A 21358-nucleotide genomic window follows, 5' to 3' on the forward strand; every position below is an offset into this window, starting at 1 on the left:
GATTTTTGTAGCATATTTCTCAAAAATATAGTATAGAGAATCATATAACTAATTTATTCACCGAATTTTTTTTTAAAAATATTATAAAACTATACTTTTATAGGTCTCAAAACACGTGTTAAATAATATAAAGAAACTGCTGGGACATAGAGGATAATTTTGGTCACTCTCTTGACTTTGTTATGATATTAAATAATATATTTTATTTATAATTTTTAAATATAACCGAGTTGTATATAGTTCATGTTAAAATAAAATGCTTCACCTTCGTCAAAAAAAAAAATGTTTCACCAAATTTTAGGCAACATTTTCAAGACCGTTGGTCACTATATTGAAAATACTCTCTCCATTCTAAAATAATAGTCGCTTTGATTTTGTGCACGTATTTTGAAGTGTAAAAAAAAATATTTCTACATATTATTTTTGAAATTTTTTTCTAAATAAAAGTTTAACATCTCTATTTTTATTCAGAAAAAGAAAATTTCAAAAATAACATGTAAAAGTATGTTTTTTTTTTTCAAAATACATGCACAAAGTCAAAGTTACCATTATTTTGGAACGGAGGGAGTATTATTTTTCGCAATTAAAGAAAAAGAAAAACGCCCCAAGCTGCATTTTAGACAAGTTGAGACCAAATTTTGTTGCTTTGAGTGAGGCCTAAAAATAGTTAAAATCGAAATTGACGCTCTTAACATATGTATCTCTCGTATGTATGAACACAACACAACAGATCTGCCCAAATTCTTCACTGTCGGTAAGTTGTCATTCTAGCTAACAATTTCACTTTAATTAATTTGTTATAATTGGCTGCTCTTGTCTAATAATCTGAATTTTGTTTCTTTTTTTTATTTTTTTTTATGATATTGATGTTTGTATCGTAGATTCGGTTACACGTTATACATATTTGAATGTAATGAGAAGGAATATGCTCAGCAATGATTAGGTTAATTTGAAATGAGGATGATGTTTGTTGTTGATGCTGGGGGATTTTTGTTACAGATTTTGATATTGCGATATAGGAGGAGGAGAGGGTTTTGAAGTCGAAAGACTCGAAACAAGAGGATGAACAACGGGATGATAGAGTGCAGCGTCTGTCATTCCAAAGTTCTTGTTCCGAATACCAAAGCTGTCTCGAGGGCGTATGATCAACATAGGACTACTGTTTCATCCAAGCAGAGGGCTCTTAATGTGCTTTTAGTTGTCGGTGACTGTATGTTGGTCGGCTTGCAGGTAGTACTCTTTCGTATCAATGCTTTTTTCTTTTAAGAAATTTTTTGTCGGTATACTGGGAATATATATTTTATATTTTATGTTATCTTTCTATGTTGTTTTGAAATTGGTTTAGACTGATACAATGTTCTGATCATTCGAGTGCACAGGATAAAGTTCTGTACTTTTTTTTTAACTAACTATTTTGTAGTTTTATATATAAAGAAAGAACCTGGTAACGCTCAATGTGAACATAAAGTAGAAGCAAGAGATATCATGGCTATCACAGTTAATGCTTATATGGCTTGATTGCAATTGAGTAAAGTTCATACAAATAAACTAAAATTTTGAATAAACAATTGGTATGTATCAGTTCCATTGCGGACAATGCACATTCTTCTTTCTTGACGTGTCCTCCGACCCTGGCTTGGGGGATGCCCTAAGTTTTTGTGTTGTCTCCTCTTTCATTTCCTTCATTAACAATCCTGCTCGTTTGGGCAAGATATCTGCCGTGGCTTCACCTATTTCATGCTCTTGCATGCCCTCAGTGTCTCCCGAAATACACTGACGTACCAAGTGGAGTGGGTCTTAAGCAAGGTCACCCTTTAGATTATGTTTAGAAACAGGACACTACATAAAGGTGTAAGGCTTCAATAGAACGTTGTCATCTTATTTGAAGGAGAACTCATGCTAGCCTTGTTCTTAAGAGGTGTGCTATACTGTTCAGAGGTGCTGTAACAATATTCCACATTAACACAGACCTTGGCAATTAAGGTATTATCATAATTAATGGTGGGACCCCAAATACGGCCTGGTCTAGCAGATTGATGACATAATTTGATGAGCATTTGAGAAAACTTCATTGGCTTTAATGCAGAGTCATGTTTCAACTGAGTTTAAGGCTGGAATATCATTATATACTTGTGTAGAACTAGACCTATATTTGTAGAAACCCTTTGAGCTGTGGAAGACATCATGTAGGAAGGAGATATCACCTCCACAAAGTAACCATTGAGTTCCAGATAGCTCTAGAGTTCACAAGATAATCCAGTGGGGGATTAATGGGTACATTTTCATTCGACAAAGCAGTATAAGCATGCTTCAACTTTATCTTCATTATCTTGCATTATTAAATCATCATTTGTAGAATGGTTTGGCCTTGCATTCATAATCAATGGCCTGGTAGCTTGTGTATTAGCCAGTGTTGTGAAAAGCGAAAATCATAAATAATCGATGGAGTCACTGTTCAACGATTAATTGGAAACCGGAGATTAATCAGAATGATTAATTTGGGGCATTAATCGGATATATATTAAAATAATATAATAATATTTAATTTAGAGTTAATTGCAGTTGGCACCCCTTTGGTTTCAGCTTATTGCACATTGCACCTAATAGTTTTGGAAAATAAACTTTGCAGCCCCAGACTTTTAACCGCGCTACATTTAACACCCTTTCCGTTAATTTCTGCCGTTACCGTTAACTTTTGCAGGGGCATTTTGGGAAATTTCATTATATTTAATTAAAATTAGACCCTTATTTAAATTTTCTGACCATTTAAACGATATTTTTCGGAAAAACTTAAAGAACGAAAGTTGTAGAGAATAAAAAGATATTTTTAGAACAATAAGGTTCAAAATTTAAATAATTATTTCAAAACGATTGTTCATTTTTACAAGATTGCTAATTTTTGAATTTTTTTAAAATAATTATAAAAAGAATTATGAAAATTTTGAACCTTATAGTTCTATATTGTTCAAATTGAAGTTTTCTTACAAGAAGATTCCTAAATATTTACCAAAACCTAGTTATATTTCCTTAGCAGTATGTGTGTTCATTTTAAAAACACATCTAATTTTAAATTTATGGGCCTCAACATCGCTCATATGATATGCCTGTCGTTCTGAATAAAACTGGGTAGAAGGTATAATGAATATTAAACAGCATATCCGAGTCATCTGACTTTATCATGTCACAGATTATACTGTCCTGTTGAGGGTAATTTATATAATTTTTTTTTTTTGCTTATCTTGTAGCCTATATTGGTTTATATGTCCAAGGTGGATGGAAGTTTCAAGTTTAGTCCTATGAGTGTAAACTTTCTTACAGAGGTTGCAAAAGTTCTGTTTGCTATTGTTATGCTTTTGATTCAGGTACATTGTACTTCTTTTATCCATATTCGTCTTTATCAACATGAGTGTTTTTTTTCGGGGAACCTTTGTTTTAGCTGTTGCAGTACGCGATCTCGTGTGTTAGTATCAACCTTTGGTCTTGATTTTACAGGCTAGGCAACAGAAAGCTGGGGAAAAGCCGCTTCTTTCGGTTTCCACATTTGTTCAGGTTGATTACTTCAAATTTTTTATTCATGAGGATATGACTATGTTAGGATACAGCAGAACATGTTCGAACTGAATGCTTTACAACTTCAGGCATAAATTTTCACGCAAAACAAAAATGTCCTTGTAAAAGTTGGCCATAATCTTAGCACCCTTGTCTAATACCCATACCAATACTAACAGTCTGTGTCACATAGTCAGTGTTATTAAATGCGATATGCGCACTGAAGCGCAAAGGGCCTCCTGGCGCATAAGCGCAACGCGCAATGCGAGATGCGCGCTTTTTGAAACAAAGCGTAAAAAATTATAAAAAAATGCATAACAATTAAATTTAACAAGTAATAAGCATATTAGATTGTCATAGAACATGTTGATGATAATCAGGTTCAAAGATAGGGCACAAATAGATAATCTAAAATCCTGGTAGTTGATAATTTGACATAAACTAAAAATCATCATCATCATCATCGTCAAGCTCTTCTTGAAGATTTTCAAAATCTTCATCTTCAAGATGCTTATTCCCTTCGGTAAATTCAATTTCATCTTCCTCATCTTCACTTTCATCAATTAAACGTCTTTTAGATGATGATTCAGTGGTATTATATATGTGTGTGTGTGTGTGTTTATATATATATATTATTAGTAAAAAATAAATAATATGCTCATATATATACACATATATAATATATGTCTGTACTAAATATTCATTATCATAATCAGTATATATGTATAGACAAGATTATGCATATATATTTCTGTATATGTGTGTGTATGTGTGTATATGTGTGTGTGTATGTGTATAGATATGTGTGTGTATATGTGTATATATATGTGTGTGTATACAAGAAAGAAGATTATCCTGCACAGATCTTGTTCAATCGATCGCCTATGTATGTGTATGTACGTGTTGTATGGTATCAAAGATGCGTGTCTGTCTGTTTTAGGGTTTTATGACCCTTTTCTTTTAAAAAAAGACCCAGTCAAACAGCCCAGTCAAAAAAATAAAAAAGCGCGCTTATCCTGCGCTTCTCGCATCTCGCTTATGCTCTTCATGCGCAGAAAAGCGCGCACATCTCTAACCTCGCATCGCATAATCAGAACAATGCGCATTTACCTCGCATCGCATCGCATCTCGCATATGCGAGCGCATATGCGCGCTTTTAATAACACTGCACATAGTAGACAAGCGTCTTATTTATTTTAGCGGCTTATAATACAAATCTTTAACTTCCAAAATTACCCATTTAGAATAAGTAAATGACCTATCATATAAAATGCTCTCCAGCATCCAACAACATTTAATTTGTATCCATCAGACCATTTCCGATGGGGTCCTAAATATGGTGCTATATCTATAGTGTGTCCGGAAAAAGAAATTCTCTATCCAATGGGTGCCAGACAATGTGCTAAAATAGCACAAATATTATAGTTGGTGCTATATATAAGAACAAGTTAATAAATTATAGATGGTGTTATACCACATCCCCATATAGGTGAAAAAGAGAGGAAAAGTTGATTAAATTTGAAACATTTTAGTTAAATTTAGAACCTTGCACCGGAGGCATGTTGTACAAAAATCACGTTTTGGTGCTAATATATCGCAATAGCTCCGTCTATTTAGCACAACCATTGGCTTTGCTACATGCATGAACCTTTCCAGAATATGTGCACTCCACTTCTCCAAATACAAATTTAATTCTACAGGGATTTAGTACAATAGGTGTGAGGTTGTGTTGTGAGGATATATTTTTAAATATATTGTGGTAGTCCAGTGGCAAAGCTATCACCCCCTTATGGGTTCGAATCCCAACTCCTTTCCGTGTTTAATGAAAAATTTAACGCATATAAAAACAATTAATTTTTCGAACCGGAAGAAAATTTTCTAGAATGTTCCCTTTTGACTGAGGCAGTATTATATATTATCTGCATCTCTTTACTTACAATGCGGGCTGTCAGTATAATAGTCATTTCAAATATTTTGCAGGCTGCTCGCAGCAATGTGCTACTTGCTATTCCAGCATTTCTTTATGCTATCAACAACTATTTGAAGTTCACCATGCAGGTGCTTTTTGTTTAAAAGTCAATTTCTTACTTGCATATGTTTCTGAATAGCCTTTTATTAAGAAACTAAATCTGGTTAAATAGGAATACTAACTTTGCAACTGTTATAAATACAAAATATTGACCTATAGCCACAAATGCTAGGTGTCTGTCTAATTAAATGTGTTTGCATAATGAATTAAGGGGTACTTGTATGCTTGATCTGCTTACTAGTGTTCCATCATTTGCGTGTTAAAAAGGTAGAAAACTCGATCGCAAAGGCAGGTACCTAATGGGACACATGAAACATGTGGATTAGAATGGTGCCATGAAATGATGACTACTAGTGACAGTATATGTTTGAAGATACCTGGAAACTTAAATCCTAATACCTTGTTTCTTTTTAAATCAAGCAATCCATAAGTTGCATAATCTTTGACGCAAGAGTAGTAGGACTGTTGGTTTTTATGTATAAAATAGCATCTCATATAGCCATCTCTTTCTAATCAATATTTTTTACACGCTGTGATCTAGAATATTAGATTATTCATCCAGTTGCATATCAAGGACTTGTTGACCACACAATTATGAAAGTCATTTACCTGTGCAGCTCTATTTTAATCCTGCTACTGTGAAGATGCTAAGCAATCTAAAGGTAAGTATTGATTGTACAATTTTTACCCTATATATATGTGCATTTGTCATATTGCATTCTCAATGAGTAGAATTTGTCATATTTTAGCACCACAACTGAGGTTCCGTTCTTTGACATGCTTATCCGTAGATATCAAGAGTACTTAGTATAGAACCTGTGATGAACTGGATTAACTATTTCAATTAACCGAGCCCTGATTACGGAGAATCAACGGCAAATTAGGTAAATAGACTCGCAAATAAACTCAACAGAGTGTTTCACACAGAATACTCAACAAAAGCTCCAAAGATAATACAAATTGCATGGAAGATTCGAGAGTTCCAGCTACTCTCCCAAACCCTAATTTCTTACTTCACACTTTGCATAAAAACCCTCAGTCCACTTTTCCCCCCTTCAACATTCCTCCCTTCTTTCCTGCCAGCTGTGACGTTCTCAACCACATCTCTTTATATTCCTTTTCTCCTTGACTTCTCCTTTAATCTTTGTTGACCCCGCTATTTTTATATTTCTTCCTCATATATACTTTTGCCTCTTTTTCCTGTTTTGCCCCTTGTGTGACATTACCTTCCCCCCAAACAGCCATCTTGTCCTCAAGATGGAACTCTGGAAATCGATTCTGCAACATCTCAACCTGCTCCAAAGTAGCCTCAAATTCAAGTAAACCCACCCACTGAATCAGAGCCTCCACACGTCCTGTAGAAGGTTTACCCACACGCCTAACTTGCAACACTTTCTCAGGCTCCACTCGTAGCTCTAAGGGGTCGTTTGGTTGGGTCCTTTCTGGTATCAGGTATGGGTTTGGTTCATTCCAACCCCATACCTGATGTTTGGTTGAAATTTTTTTAATCTGATACCCATACCTGAAACCCACCAGGAATGAGTTTCTCATACCCTAGGGGGGAGGTGGGTATGAGAAGGGGGTATGGGTATCAGTTTTAGTTTAATTATTTTTTAATATAAAGTATTATAAAACTACAAAAATATTTTAAATTGAAATTGGTAAATCTCACCTGAATAATAAATATTTTTATTTAACAATAATTAGTTTTATTTAATTATTTTATAAAAATATTTCAAATAACATAAATTCATTCCGGCACTGAACCAAACAAATGCTATCAGGAATGATACCTCAAACCCATACCAGCTCAAACCGATTCCTGATTCCAAACCGATACCGTCTCGCGAACCAAACGACCCCTAAATCAGCAGTTATCTGCTGAGGAATGACTGGTGATGAAGGAACAGACCCAACAGCCCGGCGGAGTTGTGATACATGAAACACAGGATGTAAGTGACACGTATCAGGCAACAACAACTTGTACGCCACCTGACCAATCCGAGCCAATATCTCAAACGGTCCATAATAGCGAGCTGCCAGCTTTTCAAATGGCCTTTGAGCCAAGGATCGTTGGCGATACGGTTGAATACGCAGATATACCATATCTCCTACAGCAAAAGCTTCATCCTTGCTCTTCAAATCTGCGTAATGCTTCATGCGTTGCTGAGCTCGCAGCAAGTTAAATTGCAAATCATCCAGGATTGCATCTCTGTCACACAACATTTCTTCGATACTATTCACTGGAGATTGGCCTTTTCCAATACGCACAAGGGCCGTCGGGTTCCGACCATACACAACCTTAAAAGGAGTAAAGCCAGTGGAGGAGTGGGGAGCGGTATTATAAGAAAACTCAGCCCAGGCTAGCCATTTCGCCCAACTCCGAGGTTGCCCAGCTGTGAAACAGCGAAGATACGTCTCCAAGGTACGATTTACAATCTCTGTTTGTCCATCCGTTTGGGGATGGTACGCGGTGCTTCTCTTGAGATCAGTACCTTGCAACTTGAATAATTCTTTCCAGAAGTTGCTGAGAAAGATCCGGTCCCGATCAGAAACAATGGATGCCGGAAAACCATGCAATCTGACAATCTCATGCACGAACAACTCAGCTACAGTAAGCTACGGTAACTGCTGAGAAAGGGTGTTTTAAGCCCAAGAAGTGTGCGTATTTGGACATCCTGTCCACCACCACTAAAACCGTGTCAACCCCCTTCGACACCGGTAGCCCTTCAATGAAGTCCATAGAGATGTCCTCCCAAACTTGACTTGGTACGGGGAGGGGTTGGAGCAAACCAACCGGTGATTGTTGCGAACATTTACTCTGCTGACAGACTTGGCATTGCTGAACAAACTTAGTCACATCCCCACGAATTCCTACCCAGAACCAATCTGCAGCCAATCTCTTAAAGGTCTTCACTTCCCCATTGTGTCCCCCAGGAGTCGGTGACCCATGGTAAGTCTGTATTAGCAATGCAGTGAAACGTGAATTCCTTGGTACTACCGTCCTCCCCTTATACTGTAAATTACCATCCACCATAGCAAACCCAGAATGCACCCTGGTTTGAGCCAATATCTCCTGTTTGATCTGCCTTAAGAACGAATCCTTTAAGATTTCTGCCTGTAACTCGGTCCAGTCTACCGAGTTGGTGGAAAACAAGGCTGCCAGACAAATCTCTCCTGTTGTTTTTCTAGACAGAGCATCCGCCACCTGATTACTCCGACCTGGTTTAAACTGAATATCAAAAGAGTATCCCTTCAATTTTGTCATCCATTTCTGATAATCCCCCCAACCTCCTTTTGCTGTGCCAGATGCCGCAAACTTTGTTGGTCTGTGCGAACTACAAAGTGTCGGCCCAATAAGTAGTGTCGCCATTTTTGAACAGCCAAGCAAACCGCCATCAACTCTTTCTCATAGATAGACTTTTGTTGCGCCTTGGGACCCAACAACTTGCTGAAAAACGCGAGAGGACGCGTGCCTTGCATCAACACCGCCCCTAGTCTCTTCCCGGACGCGTCTGTCTCGATGATAAATTCTCGAGAAAAATCTGGTGTAGACAATACTGGGGGTGTTGTCATAGCCTTCTTCAACATATTGAACGCCACAGTAGCCTGGTCGTTCCAACAGAAATTATCTTTACGCAGTTGATCCGTTAAGGGCCCTGCCATTTGAGCATAATTAGAGACATAACGTCTATAATAGCCCGTCAACCCCAAAAACCCTCTCAACTCCCGCAATGTTCTGGGCAACTCCCAATCTATGATAGCTTTCAGTTTTTCACCATCAGCAGCTACACCCTCCTCTGAAACAATGTGTCCCAAATATGCAACCTCCCGTTGCCCAAAGACGCACTTCTTAAAATTTACCACCAAGCTGTTATTTTCCAGGACTGATAAAACCAGGTCCAAGTGCTCACGATGGGTATCCGGAGTAGGGCTGTAGACTAATATGTCATCGAAAAACACCAATACAAATTTCCGAAGGTAAGGGCGAAAAATATCGTTCATAAGTGATTGGAAGGTTGCCGGGGCATTCATTAACCCAAACGGCATAACCAAAAACTCATAATGCCCGTCATGTGTGCGGAATGCCGTTTTGTGAGTATCCTCCGGGCGCAATAAAATCTGATGATACCCCGACTTCAAGTCTAATTTCGAAAAATACGCAGCCCCATGTAACTCATCAAGCAACTCCTCAATTACCGGAATGGGGTACTTATCCGGAATCGTCTCCTTGTTTAGGGCGCGATAATCCACGCAAAACCGCCACGAACCATGTTTTTTGCGTACCAATAGCACTGGACTCGAATACGGGCTGTTGGAAGGCTTGATAATACCTGCTTCCAACATTTCTCTAATCAATCTTTCGATTTCATCCTTTTGAACTTGAGGATATCGATACGGCCTTACCCCAATTGGATTACTGCCTTCTTTCAGTACAATCTGATGCTCGTGGCCATGGTCCGGAGGCAAACCTACTGGCTCCTTGAACAACCCACTGTGGCTGTGAACTATATCTGCCACAAATGCAGGCAGGTCACCTCCTGGAGACGGTGATACAGGTGCCTCCATTGTGTTAACCTCAACCAAAAACGCCTATTTTTGCTTCTTGATAGTGCGAATCATAGTCTTTAGTGAAATCTTAGACTTGGTTAATGACGGATCGCCCACCAACGTGACAGTGGCCTTCCCCACATTAAACTGCATTACTTGTGATTTCCAATTGGTAACAACCGCCCCCAACTTCTCAAGCCATCGAATCCCTAGGATTACATCCGTAGTACCTAAATCCAAAGGCATAAAATCCTCCTTTATGATTATTCCCCCAGTTAGCTCGAGCACTACCCCTTCACAGATGCCATTCCCTTTAACAGCCTCTCCATTACCCAAGGATACACTAAACCCACCTGAATTGGACACCGGCAATTTAAGTGCCTCCACCTTAGCCATGGACACAAAATTGTGTGTTGCCCCCGGATCGATTAGGACAATGACCTCATGCTCACCAATCTGTCCTCGTAATTTCATGGTTCGAGGATTAGACAAACCAACAACCGAGTTCAACGAAACCTCCGGGTGTATATCCGGGACAGGGTCCTCTGTTGGGGACAAAGGTGGCTCACTAAGACATTCATCGCCCACCTCATCATCCTCTCTTTGTAACAACAACATGCTGAGCTCCCTTTTCTTGCACCGATGCCCTATACTCCACTTATCATCACATCGGAAACACAATCCCTTCGACCTCTTTTCCCGTAACTCTTTATCCGATAATTTGCGAACCTCCCCAGTGACACGATTTGATGACGGTACAATGGACTTGGGAGAGGTAACCGAGGACTGAGACTCACTAGCCCCAACAGCCCAACTGCGAACAGAAGTGGGACTCGGTTGGGAGAGGAAAGAGCTCACAGATGGGGTCATACCTTTGGTTGGGGAAGCATAAAAACCACTGCGGAATGAACTCGATGTCATCTTCTTAAACCCACATGTTTTCTGCTTTTCCTCAATCCGCACAGCCAACTCCATGGCTTGCTCCAGACTCACGGGACTCAAAACCCTCAGCTCCGCCTTAATCTCGTCTACCGTTCACAAACTGTCCCATCAGATGCTCTTCGGACAAGTGATCTAGTGGTGCTGCTGTTTCAATGAACTTCCGTTGATATTCCACCACGGACACCGTCTGAATAGTAGCCAGCCACTGTTCGTATAGTGAACCCCCACTAGACGAATGAAATTGACGGAGCACAAACGTCTTCAGATCCACCCAACGCCTGATAGGATGTCTGTTGTGCTCCCATTGGAACCACTTCAGAGCATCACCCTCCAACGCCACCACTACTGCCTCCAAACGCTCCTCCTCATTCAAACGGTAAAAATTAAAATACCGCTCTACACGCACCACCCAATCATCTGGATCTTCCCCATTGAAAATGGGCATATCTAGTTTGCGAAACCTCCATGTTCCCGGACCACTGCTCGATCCGCCACCACCATACCCACCTCCATCAAAACCCGGAGTGCCAAAACCCGCACCCAAATTAGCATTGTGAAGAGGTGAAGAACCGAAACCCTGACCCACAGACTCGGCCGCCCCCGAACTGCCTGCTCTACCATCAGGCAAAGGAGATTGGATGGGGGGAAGCTGACTAACAGTGTTGCGAACCTCCGCCTGAAAACGGTCAAGATCTGTCTTCATGGAGAAGAGCAGACTCTCTTGGTGTTCTCTGGATCTGGCAGTGCGGCCCTCCAAACGAGTCACCACAGCCTCTAACTCGCCACTGGTCTTACGAGCGTGCTCTGTTTGCCCATCTCTCAAAACATCAACCAACGACTGTTTCATGACACCCACAGCCTTCTCGACGGCGAGAGAAACCAACGCCGAAAGCTTCGATTCCAGTCCACCCACAGCCTCTTCTAACTCCTCAAGACGCTGACCAACAGTAGGTGTTGACGGGGCCATGGACCGAAAGGCTCTGATACCACTTGTGATGAACTGGATTAACTATTTCAATTAACCAAGCCCTGATTACAGAGAATCAACGGCAAATTAGGTAAATAGACTCGCAAATAAACTCAACAGAGTGTTTCACACAGAATACTCAACAAAAGCTCCAAAGATAATACAAATTGCATGGAAGATTCGAGAGTTCCAGCTACTCTCCCAAACCCTAATTTCTTACTTCACACCTTGCATAAAAACCCTCAGTCCACTTTTCCCCCCTTTAACATTCCTCCCTTCTCTCCTGCCAGCTGTCACGTTCTCAACCACATCTCTTTTTATTCCTTTTCTCCTTGACTTCTCCTTTAATCTTTGTTGACCCCGCTATTTATATATTTCTTCCTCATATATACTTTTGCCTCTTTTTCCTGTTTTGCCCCTTGTGTGACAGAACCCCATCCCTACTATATTTCCTGATTAATATGAAGTGAGTTTTTAGCACAGCTTTGGTGATCTCAGTTTCTGTTGAACCATATATTAAATGCATGTAAGCATATGAACGTAATTATAAAGCTTTTGAATTGTTAGATTAGGGCACCAGCTGTTCTAAGATTTCTAGCACTATATCAATATATATATATATATATATATATATATGTATGTATGTATGTATGTATGTATGTATATATTTGTTCTACTCCCTAGATGCACGCTTTTGTATCTTGCATGTTAATAAGGTTCTGGAGATATCTGTTTTGAGGAATCATGACTTGTCATTTTTGCTTCTGAATGTTGGTTTTGGCATTGAGTATATGCAGGTCTTGGTTATTGCTCTTTTGTTAAAGATAATAATGAAAAGGCGATTCTCTATTATTCAGGTCAGTTTTGGATTCTTTACGAACGTGTTTGATTGTTTTCCTGTGAAGTAGGATCAAGATAGTTTCAATCAATGTGTGAGCAAATTTCACAAAATGTCATAGTATTTGGATGTCATTACTAGTTCACACCTGAACATTCTTGTTCACGTTAATATTATAGTGGGAGGCTCTCGCTCTTTTGCTTATTGGCATTAGCATAAATCAAATGCGCTCGTTGCCCGAAGGTGCTTCTGCTCTTGGTCTTCCGATTGCAATGGGTGCATATATCTACACGTGTATATTTGTGAGTGCCTTTTCTTTTACTTTCTGGAATAAAAATGCATGCTGTCATGTACATCTATCACATGCAAACTGATGCACAAATGTAACTTATATGAAGTCATCTCTTTTACAATTTCTTCTTTGTTAGTTTATTATCTGTGTGATTGGTCTTATTTAGGAGTTCAATGTACAGGTTACAGTTCCATCTTTGGCATCAGTATACAATGAATATGCTCTGAAGAGCCAATATGATACAAGCATCTACCTTCAGGTAAATTTATTGAAGTATGCTTGTCGATTGTGCTTTCAAATTTATACATTTAAATATAATGTTTGAACACTTTGACATTTTGACATAAATTATCTTTCAATCATGTTTTGATATCAAAAAATGAGTTATATCTGTTTTGTGTCGTCATCAAACACGTAGAACGCGACGGAAAATTGTAATAGCTACAGCTTCAATAGCTATTTGAATAAAATTTCTAAAATATAGTTTCTATATATATTTCATGTCACACACACTAAAACCTTTTAGCAAAATCAAAATGTGTATGCAAGTTTAAGCAAATGCATAATTTGATCATCTACAACACAAAAATATAACTAAAATCATTTCATTTTTGCCAAGATTAACATGAGTATCCATACTTTTGTATTTGCTAATACACATTGATACTTAATTTTGTAAAAGTAGCTAGTTAATACAAATTTTGAGAACAATTATTGAAAACAACATTTGAGATTATAATTGTGAAAGAACTCATATGTCCGATACGGGGACATGCGGCAGAGGACCCAAGTGTCCCTCCCTGCTCCCTAGATAATAAGGAATCTTTGAATGAATTATAATGGAGATGACTTATATCCACTGGTACAGCTGTTATTTCAGCATCTATAAGGGCATGTATGTGCTTATACAGTAGTACGATAGGTGATAGATAATTATGCTTAAGTAACTTTGGGTAAAAGCTAAAATATTGTTCTAGGAAAGAGAATGGAATTTCTTTTTAAATGTTAGCTTTTAAGTTGTATAGAGTTTGAGATTTCTAAACAATACATATCCGGATTGGTTTCGCCATGTGAATGCATATACATCCACTCTTGGAGGTTTATTTAGTGAAGTGATAAATCCCCAAGTCTAAATTTAGCAGAATAGGATCAGCTTCTAAGTACTGATACACATTTTTTATCCATTTCCTAACACCAGAACCATTCATGGAGCTAACTCTTAGCGTCGTAAGATCCCTTATTTTCTCTTTAGTGTTGGATGGAGGCAGATTTTTTTGCTTCTTGCAAGTCATGTCTGGTCTGATGCAATTTCTTTTTCTTTTCTGTTTTCAGAATGTGTTTTTATATGGATATGGTGCCATATTCAACTTTCTAGGCATACTTGGAACTGTCATTTATAAAGGTACCGATCAAGGAATATCTTCGTCAACTCATAATTGATAAATCTCCAAGAAATGCCTATGATGTATGAGTTACTGAATGTTTGATGAGTACCTGGATCTTCTATACGTTTTCTTTATGTGGTTGCAAAACAATGAAATACGTGTGCTTGCTTATAGTTTATTCATATGCATGATCTGTACATGTAACACAATAATTTATTTATGAATGTTTTTAATGTGGTAAAATACTGTTGTTAATATCTGGTTTAATATAATTATAAATTTGAAAATATGCATATACCCTATTAATCCACGTGTCAAGCAATTGTATATAGTAGTGGTAGGATATGCCTTTCAGTGTAGGATAAACACTTCGAGTAAATTATGAGTTAGTTCTAGATATGTACTACTGTCAGTCTGTCACTACTCACTTCTTCCTGATGTAAGTCACATTACAATAATTATGATTGAAATGATGTGCTGACTTCAGAGTTCTGTACTTCTCTTACACTCTTTCCTCCCTCACTTCATATCTGTATCTGTTCCATACTCTCTGTGACCCTATTAGTCTCCTTTTAGAACTTTTTAATCAAGAGGCTTAGACCTAAAGAAATTGCTTATTGTAATGATAATTTCCAATAGTATAGATCAATAAGCTGTTACAAACTATCTGGCTGATAATTGCTGTCAGTTTACTAGTTGATGAACACATTTGACTTTTATGTTTTGTTATGGATATCAGCATGTGTCTATAATTCAGATTTAAGATTTACTTTTATTTGTACTGGAATTGTGATGATCTATTCGTTATTGCTCTGGTATCTGTATACAATTATTTCAGAGATTGGGCTAAATAAGTGGGCCCATTCCTAGTTATGTCTCTCTGTGAAAATATTTCTATGCCCAACTGAAGCCCAAGGTCTGAAGGCACATGCTGGCAGTAGTGTATCGTCAGTTTCCAGTGCCATGTTGTGTTGAACAGCTAGTTATTGTTCCTTGGAATCTTGTGACAAAAAAAAATTGTGAAAAATCTTTGGTTGTACTTTGATATTAACAATTGAACATGATTATTATACTATAAAACAGATTACTTGCAGTTGCTTTTTTCTCTTTGATTATCCAGTTATGTCTATCTTAATAAGACCTTTAATAATGCAAATAATGGGAATTAGTCCCAGGCCAACTGAAATCAAATGGAAAATAAATAAAATTAATTAGTCAAGGGTTCAGCTGAGTGATGTTATTGAACTGATATAGAAATTTAACCACTTACGACATAATGCCAGAGTTTGACTACATCAGCAATATTCCCTTCCTCGTCACATGCTTGCACAGCCCGTTCTCCAAGCTATTAAGCCACCATATTCTGAACTAGATCCTTTCTTCCCCATTATTGTGTTCTGTTACTAATTAGTTACATTCTGAATGGATTTGTGCTGCACTTTTTTAAGCAATGGTCGATTACAGTAAGTTTAAATATCAAAACAGCCCATCTCCACTGAGGTTTGGATCCTTGAATTCTTGTTACCAAGAGGGGAGGGGTTCAGCTAGGCTATAATCCTACAAGCCAAGGGATTTCACTGCAAATTTTGAGATCCATCGGTGGAAGACTTATTTGAGCATGATACAACTAGGGTAATTATGTTGTAACCTACAAGTAAATAGTCTCTAAGTTTATAATTTAGTCAATCTAATATGACAAGCTGAAACACTCATTTTCCAGGGAATTGTTGAGATACAGAAATTAGTATTTTTATCGGATGAGGTAAAATCTCAAATTTCTTAAAAAGCATCGCAAACATGCATCACACTGGACTTGAATCCTCAACCTCCTGTGAATGTGGTCAGGGTGGTATCGCTGGGCAAGAGTCCTTGGGTTAAAAACCTCAGTGTTAATGATAGCAAAATACTTTCATCTACTCCTAGGGTGGCTGGGTTTTTGGTCTGGAATATCTAACTGCTAACCTCATAATTTTGGGTACAATTCTTTTTTGCATGTTAAACTTTATTGCAAGGCACTACCTGTACTTGAGCCCAGCAAGTCACAAAAATTGATTTGAAGCCCTTAGTATACTGGGTTTTACTGTTTTATTTATGCTTTATATCATTCGATATTATTGTAGTTTCAAGTATGTTTTCCACAGTACGGGTAAAATCTTCTGTTAATGACTCTTAGATTTCAACAGATTATTCTTTGACTCGGCCCCTAATATATGATATTATTTCAGGTCCTGATACTTTTAATATATTTGAAGGGCACTCAAAAGCTACAATGTTTTTGATAGTAAACAATGCAGCCCAAGGAATTCTTTCGTCTTTTTTCTTCAAATATGCTGGTGAAGTTGATCTGCTGTGATTATTTTTTCCCTCACACTCACAAGTATCACACTATTCACAAATTGATAATTCCACAGAAATAAAATTTTTTGCTAATTAATAGGCAGCTTACACAAACATTCAGTATATATTTTTTGAACTAATATGGGGATATATATGATTCGGACAGATACCATACTGAAGAAGTATTCATCCACAGTGGCCACAATATTTACAGGCATAGCATCTGCTGCATTGTTTGGTCATACCTTGACTATTAACTTTATATTAGGAATTTCAGTTGTATTTATCTCGATGCATCAGGTAAAGTAGTAATTACGTTTGTTTAGTTTTAACATTGTTAGAGGTAAAGTATTGCTGCAGCCTACTCCTTTCTGCCTTTTAGCTTATACTTTGCGTCATTCCTTTGTCAGTTCTTCTCACCTCTCTCTAAAGTTAAGGACGAAGAAGAAACTGGGGTGGTCCAGCGACTAGAACTCCAAAATAGTCATGGGTATTTAAATGCTTCCTTTGGAATTACCATTTGGTATTTGTCTGTTGTGGGCGTTATTTTTTTTCCCTTTTATAATTGGTTGATGTATTTTTTTCCCTTTTATAATTGGTTGATGTAATGACTATATTGATACTCCTGGCAGGATGAACGGAATAAGTGTATGCATTATTGGAGTAATAGATGATATTTGAGACATTATAGTTAATGCAATCCTTGGAAAGGATTCATTCAGAACTAGCTAATACCTATTTATTCTGTATTAAAATTTAATCTGTATTAAATGTTGTTTAATTTGGATGACATGCAATATGATTACTATTAGTTCTTTTTACTGTTCAGTGTTTCTCTTTAGACGCATCGCATAATAACTTCTTTTGCACCGCACCAGTATGACATAGTAACTACTAATTTTTCCTGCCTTTGCAGATCAAGAGATTCATCCTTCATAAATATGGCAGCAGGGGCAAACGAAGAGGTGTAGATATTAAACAGTTTTCCTGAATCTTCATGTTCATTCTTCTATATTGTACTGATTTTTTTTTGTTTTGTTCTTTATTTGATTTACTCGTTAGGCGAGGCATAATGTAGTATCTGATGAAGGACAGCCACTGCTACCTAGATGACGGTAAACAGAGTATGTTTCTGACACTTGTATTAATATGAAAATGAACAGTGTTGGGGATAATAGGTACTATATAGTTAAGCAGAATATAATCACAGTATGGATGTATGGTTCTGTGGGGTGTGTGTGTGTGTGTGTGTGCACGCATGCTTATTTTATATATTCTGAAGTCAAACAAGATTTAAAAACTAATTCTTCATAGTTGATTTATGTACACAACAAAGAATTCTCAACAGTTGTCTGCCACGAATATATTATCTCTTGGAGCACTGCGCTTCCTAGAACTTAAAACAGACAGCTTATGAAAATTATGAAGGATGAACTCGGCCTCTTAAGGCTTTGTGGAGACCTGAGAATAATGTTACACTGCTGAAGCTGAGGGGCTAAATCGTTGTTTGTAAAATGTGATAACAGTTTGTTAAAATATTCTGAGATCACCTAGTGTTTGGTCAGAGAAGTGCTGTTGGTGTATACATTACATATCGTGACCTAATTTACAAAATTTATATATTACAAAATGTGTGAATATACTGCATACTCACATTTCTTTAGGCCGAATGCATAGCCCCTGAACTTTTTCTTAATATTACTCATGTCCCTCATCTTTAAAGATGACCCATCACGCCCGTGTACTATTATATAAGACCCGACATGCTCCTGTACTATAAAATTTTATCATATTCAAATCCTTGTGTATACTTAATTAAAATATTTATATAAACATATGTTAAGATGAATGACTTCCACTAATTATTTTATTATTGAAATTTTATATTATGATGTTAATAAAGACTATATGACAATTAATTTTTCCGTATCTAATCTAAATAATTTGTAATTATTTTATGGGTTTTAATCAAATTGTATCTCAATTTAGTTTTACTAAATTATAATGTGAAATTAAAAATTGGAAGTTGTATATCATTTCTCTTATGTAACAAAAAATAGTTATGTGTTGATAATTCTTGTATGTGTTGATGGTGGTAAGTAGTTGGTAGTGGTGGTAAGTTTTGGTAGCAAGCGGCGGTGGCTATTAGTGATGGTAGGCGATGGTGGCAAGTCTAGAAAGATGCTTGGTAATGGTGGCAGGAGGTCCATTATTGCAGTACAGGTTCAGATGATGATCATATATGTTGTATACATATCTATGTTATATTTATATTTGAGAGACATGTTATACATGAGATGGTGATTTTTGGTATACAAACATGTGATTTTTGTAGTTAAAAATTGGTCGGATACTGGTTTTTAGTCTGTAGGCTAATTGGTTTCTATTGGAGTAAGATATATAGATACATATACATACATACACATATATATACATACATATATATATACATACATATATAAACATACATACATATACATAGGGGGGGGGGGGGGAGGGGGGGGGAGTTTATATTCTGTTGATATAAATAATTTGAAGTTAATATAATATCATCTTTCTTATGTTATCAAATAAATCATATTAATATATTAAACTTTATCATTATTGTTTTATATCAACTATAATTTTAAGTTTGTGATATTTAAATGTTTTTCTTTTCCTATAATAATCAAATAGATTATCCAACTTTTGAATCAATGATAAATGTTTCAAAACAGTGCGAAGTTAATATATAATTGGTGTGATATATTCTTTTAAAATATTTAAAAAAGATAACCAACTCAAGCTAAATATGATTTGTATATAATTTTTGCAATTAAATATTTGTAATATAACGTAATATTTGTAAAATTATATTGTACCTCTAAGTTCCCTCGTACCTCAGCGTTCCCTCGTATCGGCACCACGTTCACATTGAACCCTGTCCTCTGTAACCATGAATCACACATCTCTTTTGGGAATTTAGCAAAACTTTTCCGAGGTGTTGTATTGATTTCCTCTCAGGCTCTCACAAGTCACAACAGTAACATTTCAAGACATAAAGATCCCATGCAAGCCCATGTGTAGGGCAAAAGAGAATTACAGAATAAGAAACCTAGAATCATCATGAGGAAAGCCCATCTGTTTATATAATTGCCGGAAAAAAGAACAGATGGGTGCATGGGCTTGTAGAAAAGACATGCATAGGTAGTAGCTCCACATCACCATTCTCGGATTGCAGATGCTGAATCACAATGGTCCCATGATCAGTGTTGGCAGCATTGGAGGGAGCAAAACCGAGCACGTAGCCCTGGGCATCTCTGGGAATTGGATGCATCTACATGAAATTTTATAGACGATTTAAAGTTGCGAAAGCTGTATGTAATTAAAAATTTATAGATTTTTAGACTTATTATTGAGTGTAGATTTTACTGAGTACAAACCTTATAAAATTTAAACTTTACCATCAAACCGAAACTCGAGATAATCAGTCATTGGTCAGTAGTCTGTCACTTGGGCCAAATAGCAAAAAAATGAAGTTGAGCTTATTAGATTTGAAATTCTGAACTATGCACTCTTAAGGCCGTAGAAGATTTTTTTAGGCGTCGGTCATTCAGGGTCTAGGAGGGTCTAGGCCTTGGGCTTAAATTAATCAAAGATTGGGTTTTTAATAATCTACACTATAAGATAATATTTTCATTTAAAACAATTTAAATATATTAAAATTGTGCCTTTCACAGTCTATAAAGGTAAAATTGGTTTATAACTTTTCTGTAAAGTTGATCGTGGGTTTAACTAAATTAGTGACATTCCTCTTTTTGAAGAAACTATTCTGTTTCGGAACAAAGTCTAACTCTATGTAGATGTTGTGTAGTCTGGATTCTTTTGCAAACAAGTTCTTACTGATTTTTATACTTGTGATAATACAAATTGCACTTTTTATTTGACTTGTACTTCATTGTGTCTGCAGGTTTGTTTATAATTTTATATATTAGTTCATGTTTTCACTTTTTTGTTGATAAATTATCATAAAGCAGTCATATTCTTCATTACTTAATATGCATATTGAAACCTATATACTAACAGATCTTTAGGATTCTTCTTTGGACTAGTTCTTTCCTCTGGACTTGTTGTCTGCCGGAAGTCTGTTCAAGGAAGCACAAAGTAAATTGAAACAGAATTCTCTTTGCTATGTTAAGCCTTCTTTAAGAAGAGGAGATCTTGTCAGAACCTGATTACCTGCTGGTGAAAAAAGTTCAAGCACACAGTTGTAGTTTACAAGAAGCTCGCAATATTCTTTTTCTTGGTCCAAATCGTTTAGCTTTCTTACATTTTGTATGGGGGTGGAGGTACTAAGATTTTGATATATAGGCTTGTGATGAATGATAATTTCATTACAGGAAAGGAAAGTTTTGTACAATGTTAAAGATATATTTTAAAATTTATGTCTGATAATTTTGTCTTCCTTAAAGTTCTAGGTTGTGTTCTA

General features: G+C 36.8%; 1 protein-coding gene across 4 annotated transcripts; it reads left to right on the forward strand.

The window, feature by feature from the left end:
• Positions 1-595: 595 nt before the first annotated feature.
• LOC108202486 (CMP-sialic acid transporter 3) lies at positions 596-21340 on the forward strand. Of its 4 annotated transcripts, none has more exons than XM_017370894.2 (16): positions 596-754; positions 1000-1230; positions 3246-3362; positions 3493-3549; positions 5530-5607; positions 6196-6240; positions 12836-12895; positions 13056-13178; positions 13350-13427; positions 14501-14570; positions 16779-16886; positions 17057-17190; positions 17301-17380; positions 17807-17855; positions 17953-18014; positions 20956-21340. In XM_017370894.2, the coding sequence occupies exons 2-15, from the start codon at positions 1063-1065 to the stop codon at positions 18001-18003; spliced, it is 1218 nt and encodes a 405-aa protein (XP_017226383.1). In that variant the 5' UTR covers positions 596-754; positions 1000-1062; the 3' UTR covers positions 18004-18014; positions 20956-21340. The 4 variants fall into 4 exon arrangements, 3 of the variants coding, with proteins under 3 accessions (XP_017226383.1, XP_017226382.1, XP_017226381.1); XM_017370893.2 differs by having other exon boundaries at positions 20964-21340; XM_017370892.2 differs by having other exon boundaries at positions 20982-21340.
• Positions 21341-21358: the final 18 nt, after the last annotated feature.

The sequence above is a fragment of the Daucus carota genome, chromosome 9 (genome assembly GCF_001625215.2).
Source record: "Daucus carota subsp. sativus chromosome 9, DH1 v3.0, whole genome shotgun sequence".
NCBI classification, from domain to species: domain Eukaryota; kingdom Viridiplantae; phylum Streptophyta; class Magnoliopsida; order Apiales; family Apiaceae; genus Daucus; species Daucus carota.

What these genes read in the sequence shown, in the direction of transcription:
- LOC108202486 (XM_017370894.2), top strand. Translation starts at nt 1,063, where the DNA reads ATGAACAACGGGATGATAGAGTGCAGCGTCTGTCATTCCAAAGTTCTT. An exon ending in AGATGCTAAGCAATCTAAAG is followed by an intron (nt 6,241 to 12,835) that starts GTAAGTATTGAT and finishes GAGTATATGCAG; the next exon opens with GTCTTGGTTATTGCTCTTTT. An exon ending in TGGAACTGTCATTTATAAAG is followed by an intron (nt 14,571 to 16,778) that starts GTACCGATCAAG and finishes ATATTATTTCAG; the next exon opens with GTCCTGATACTTTTAATATA.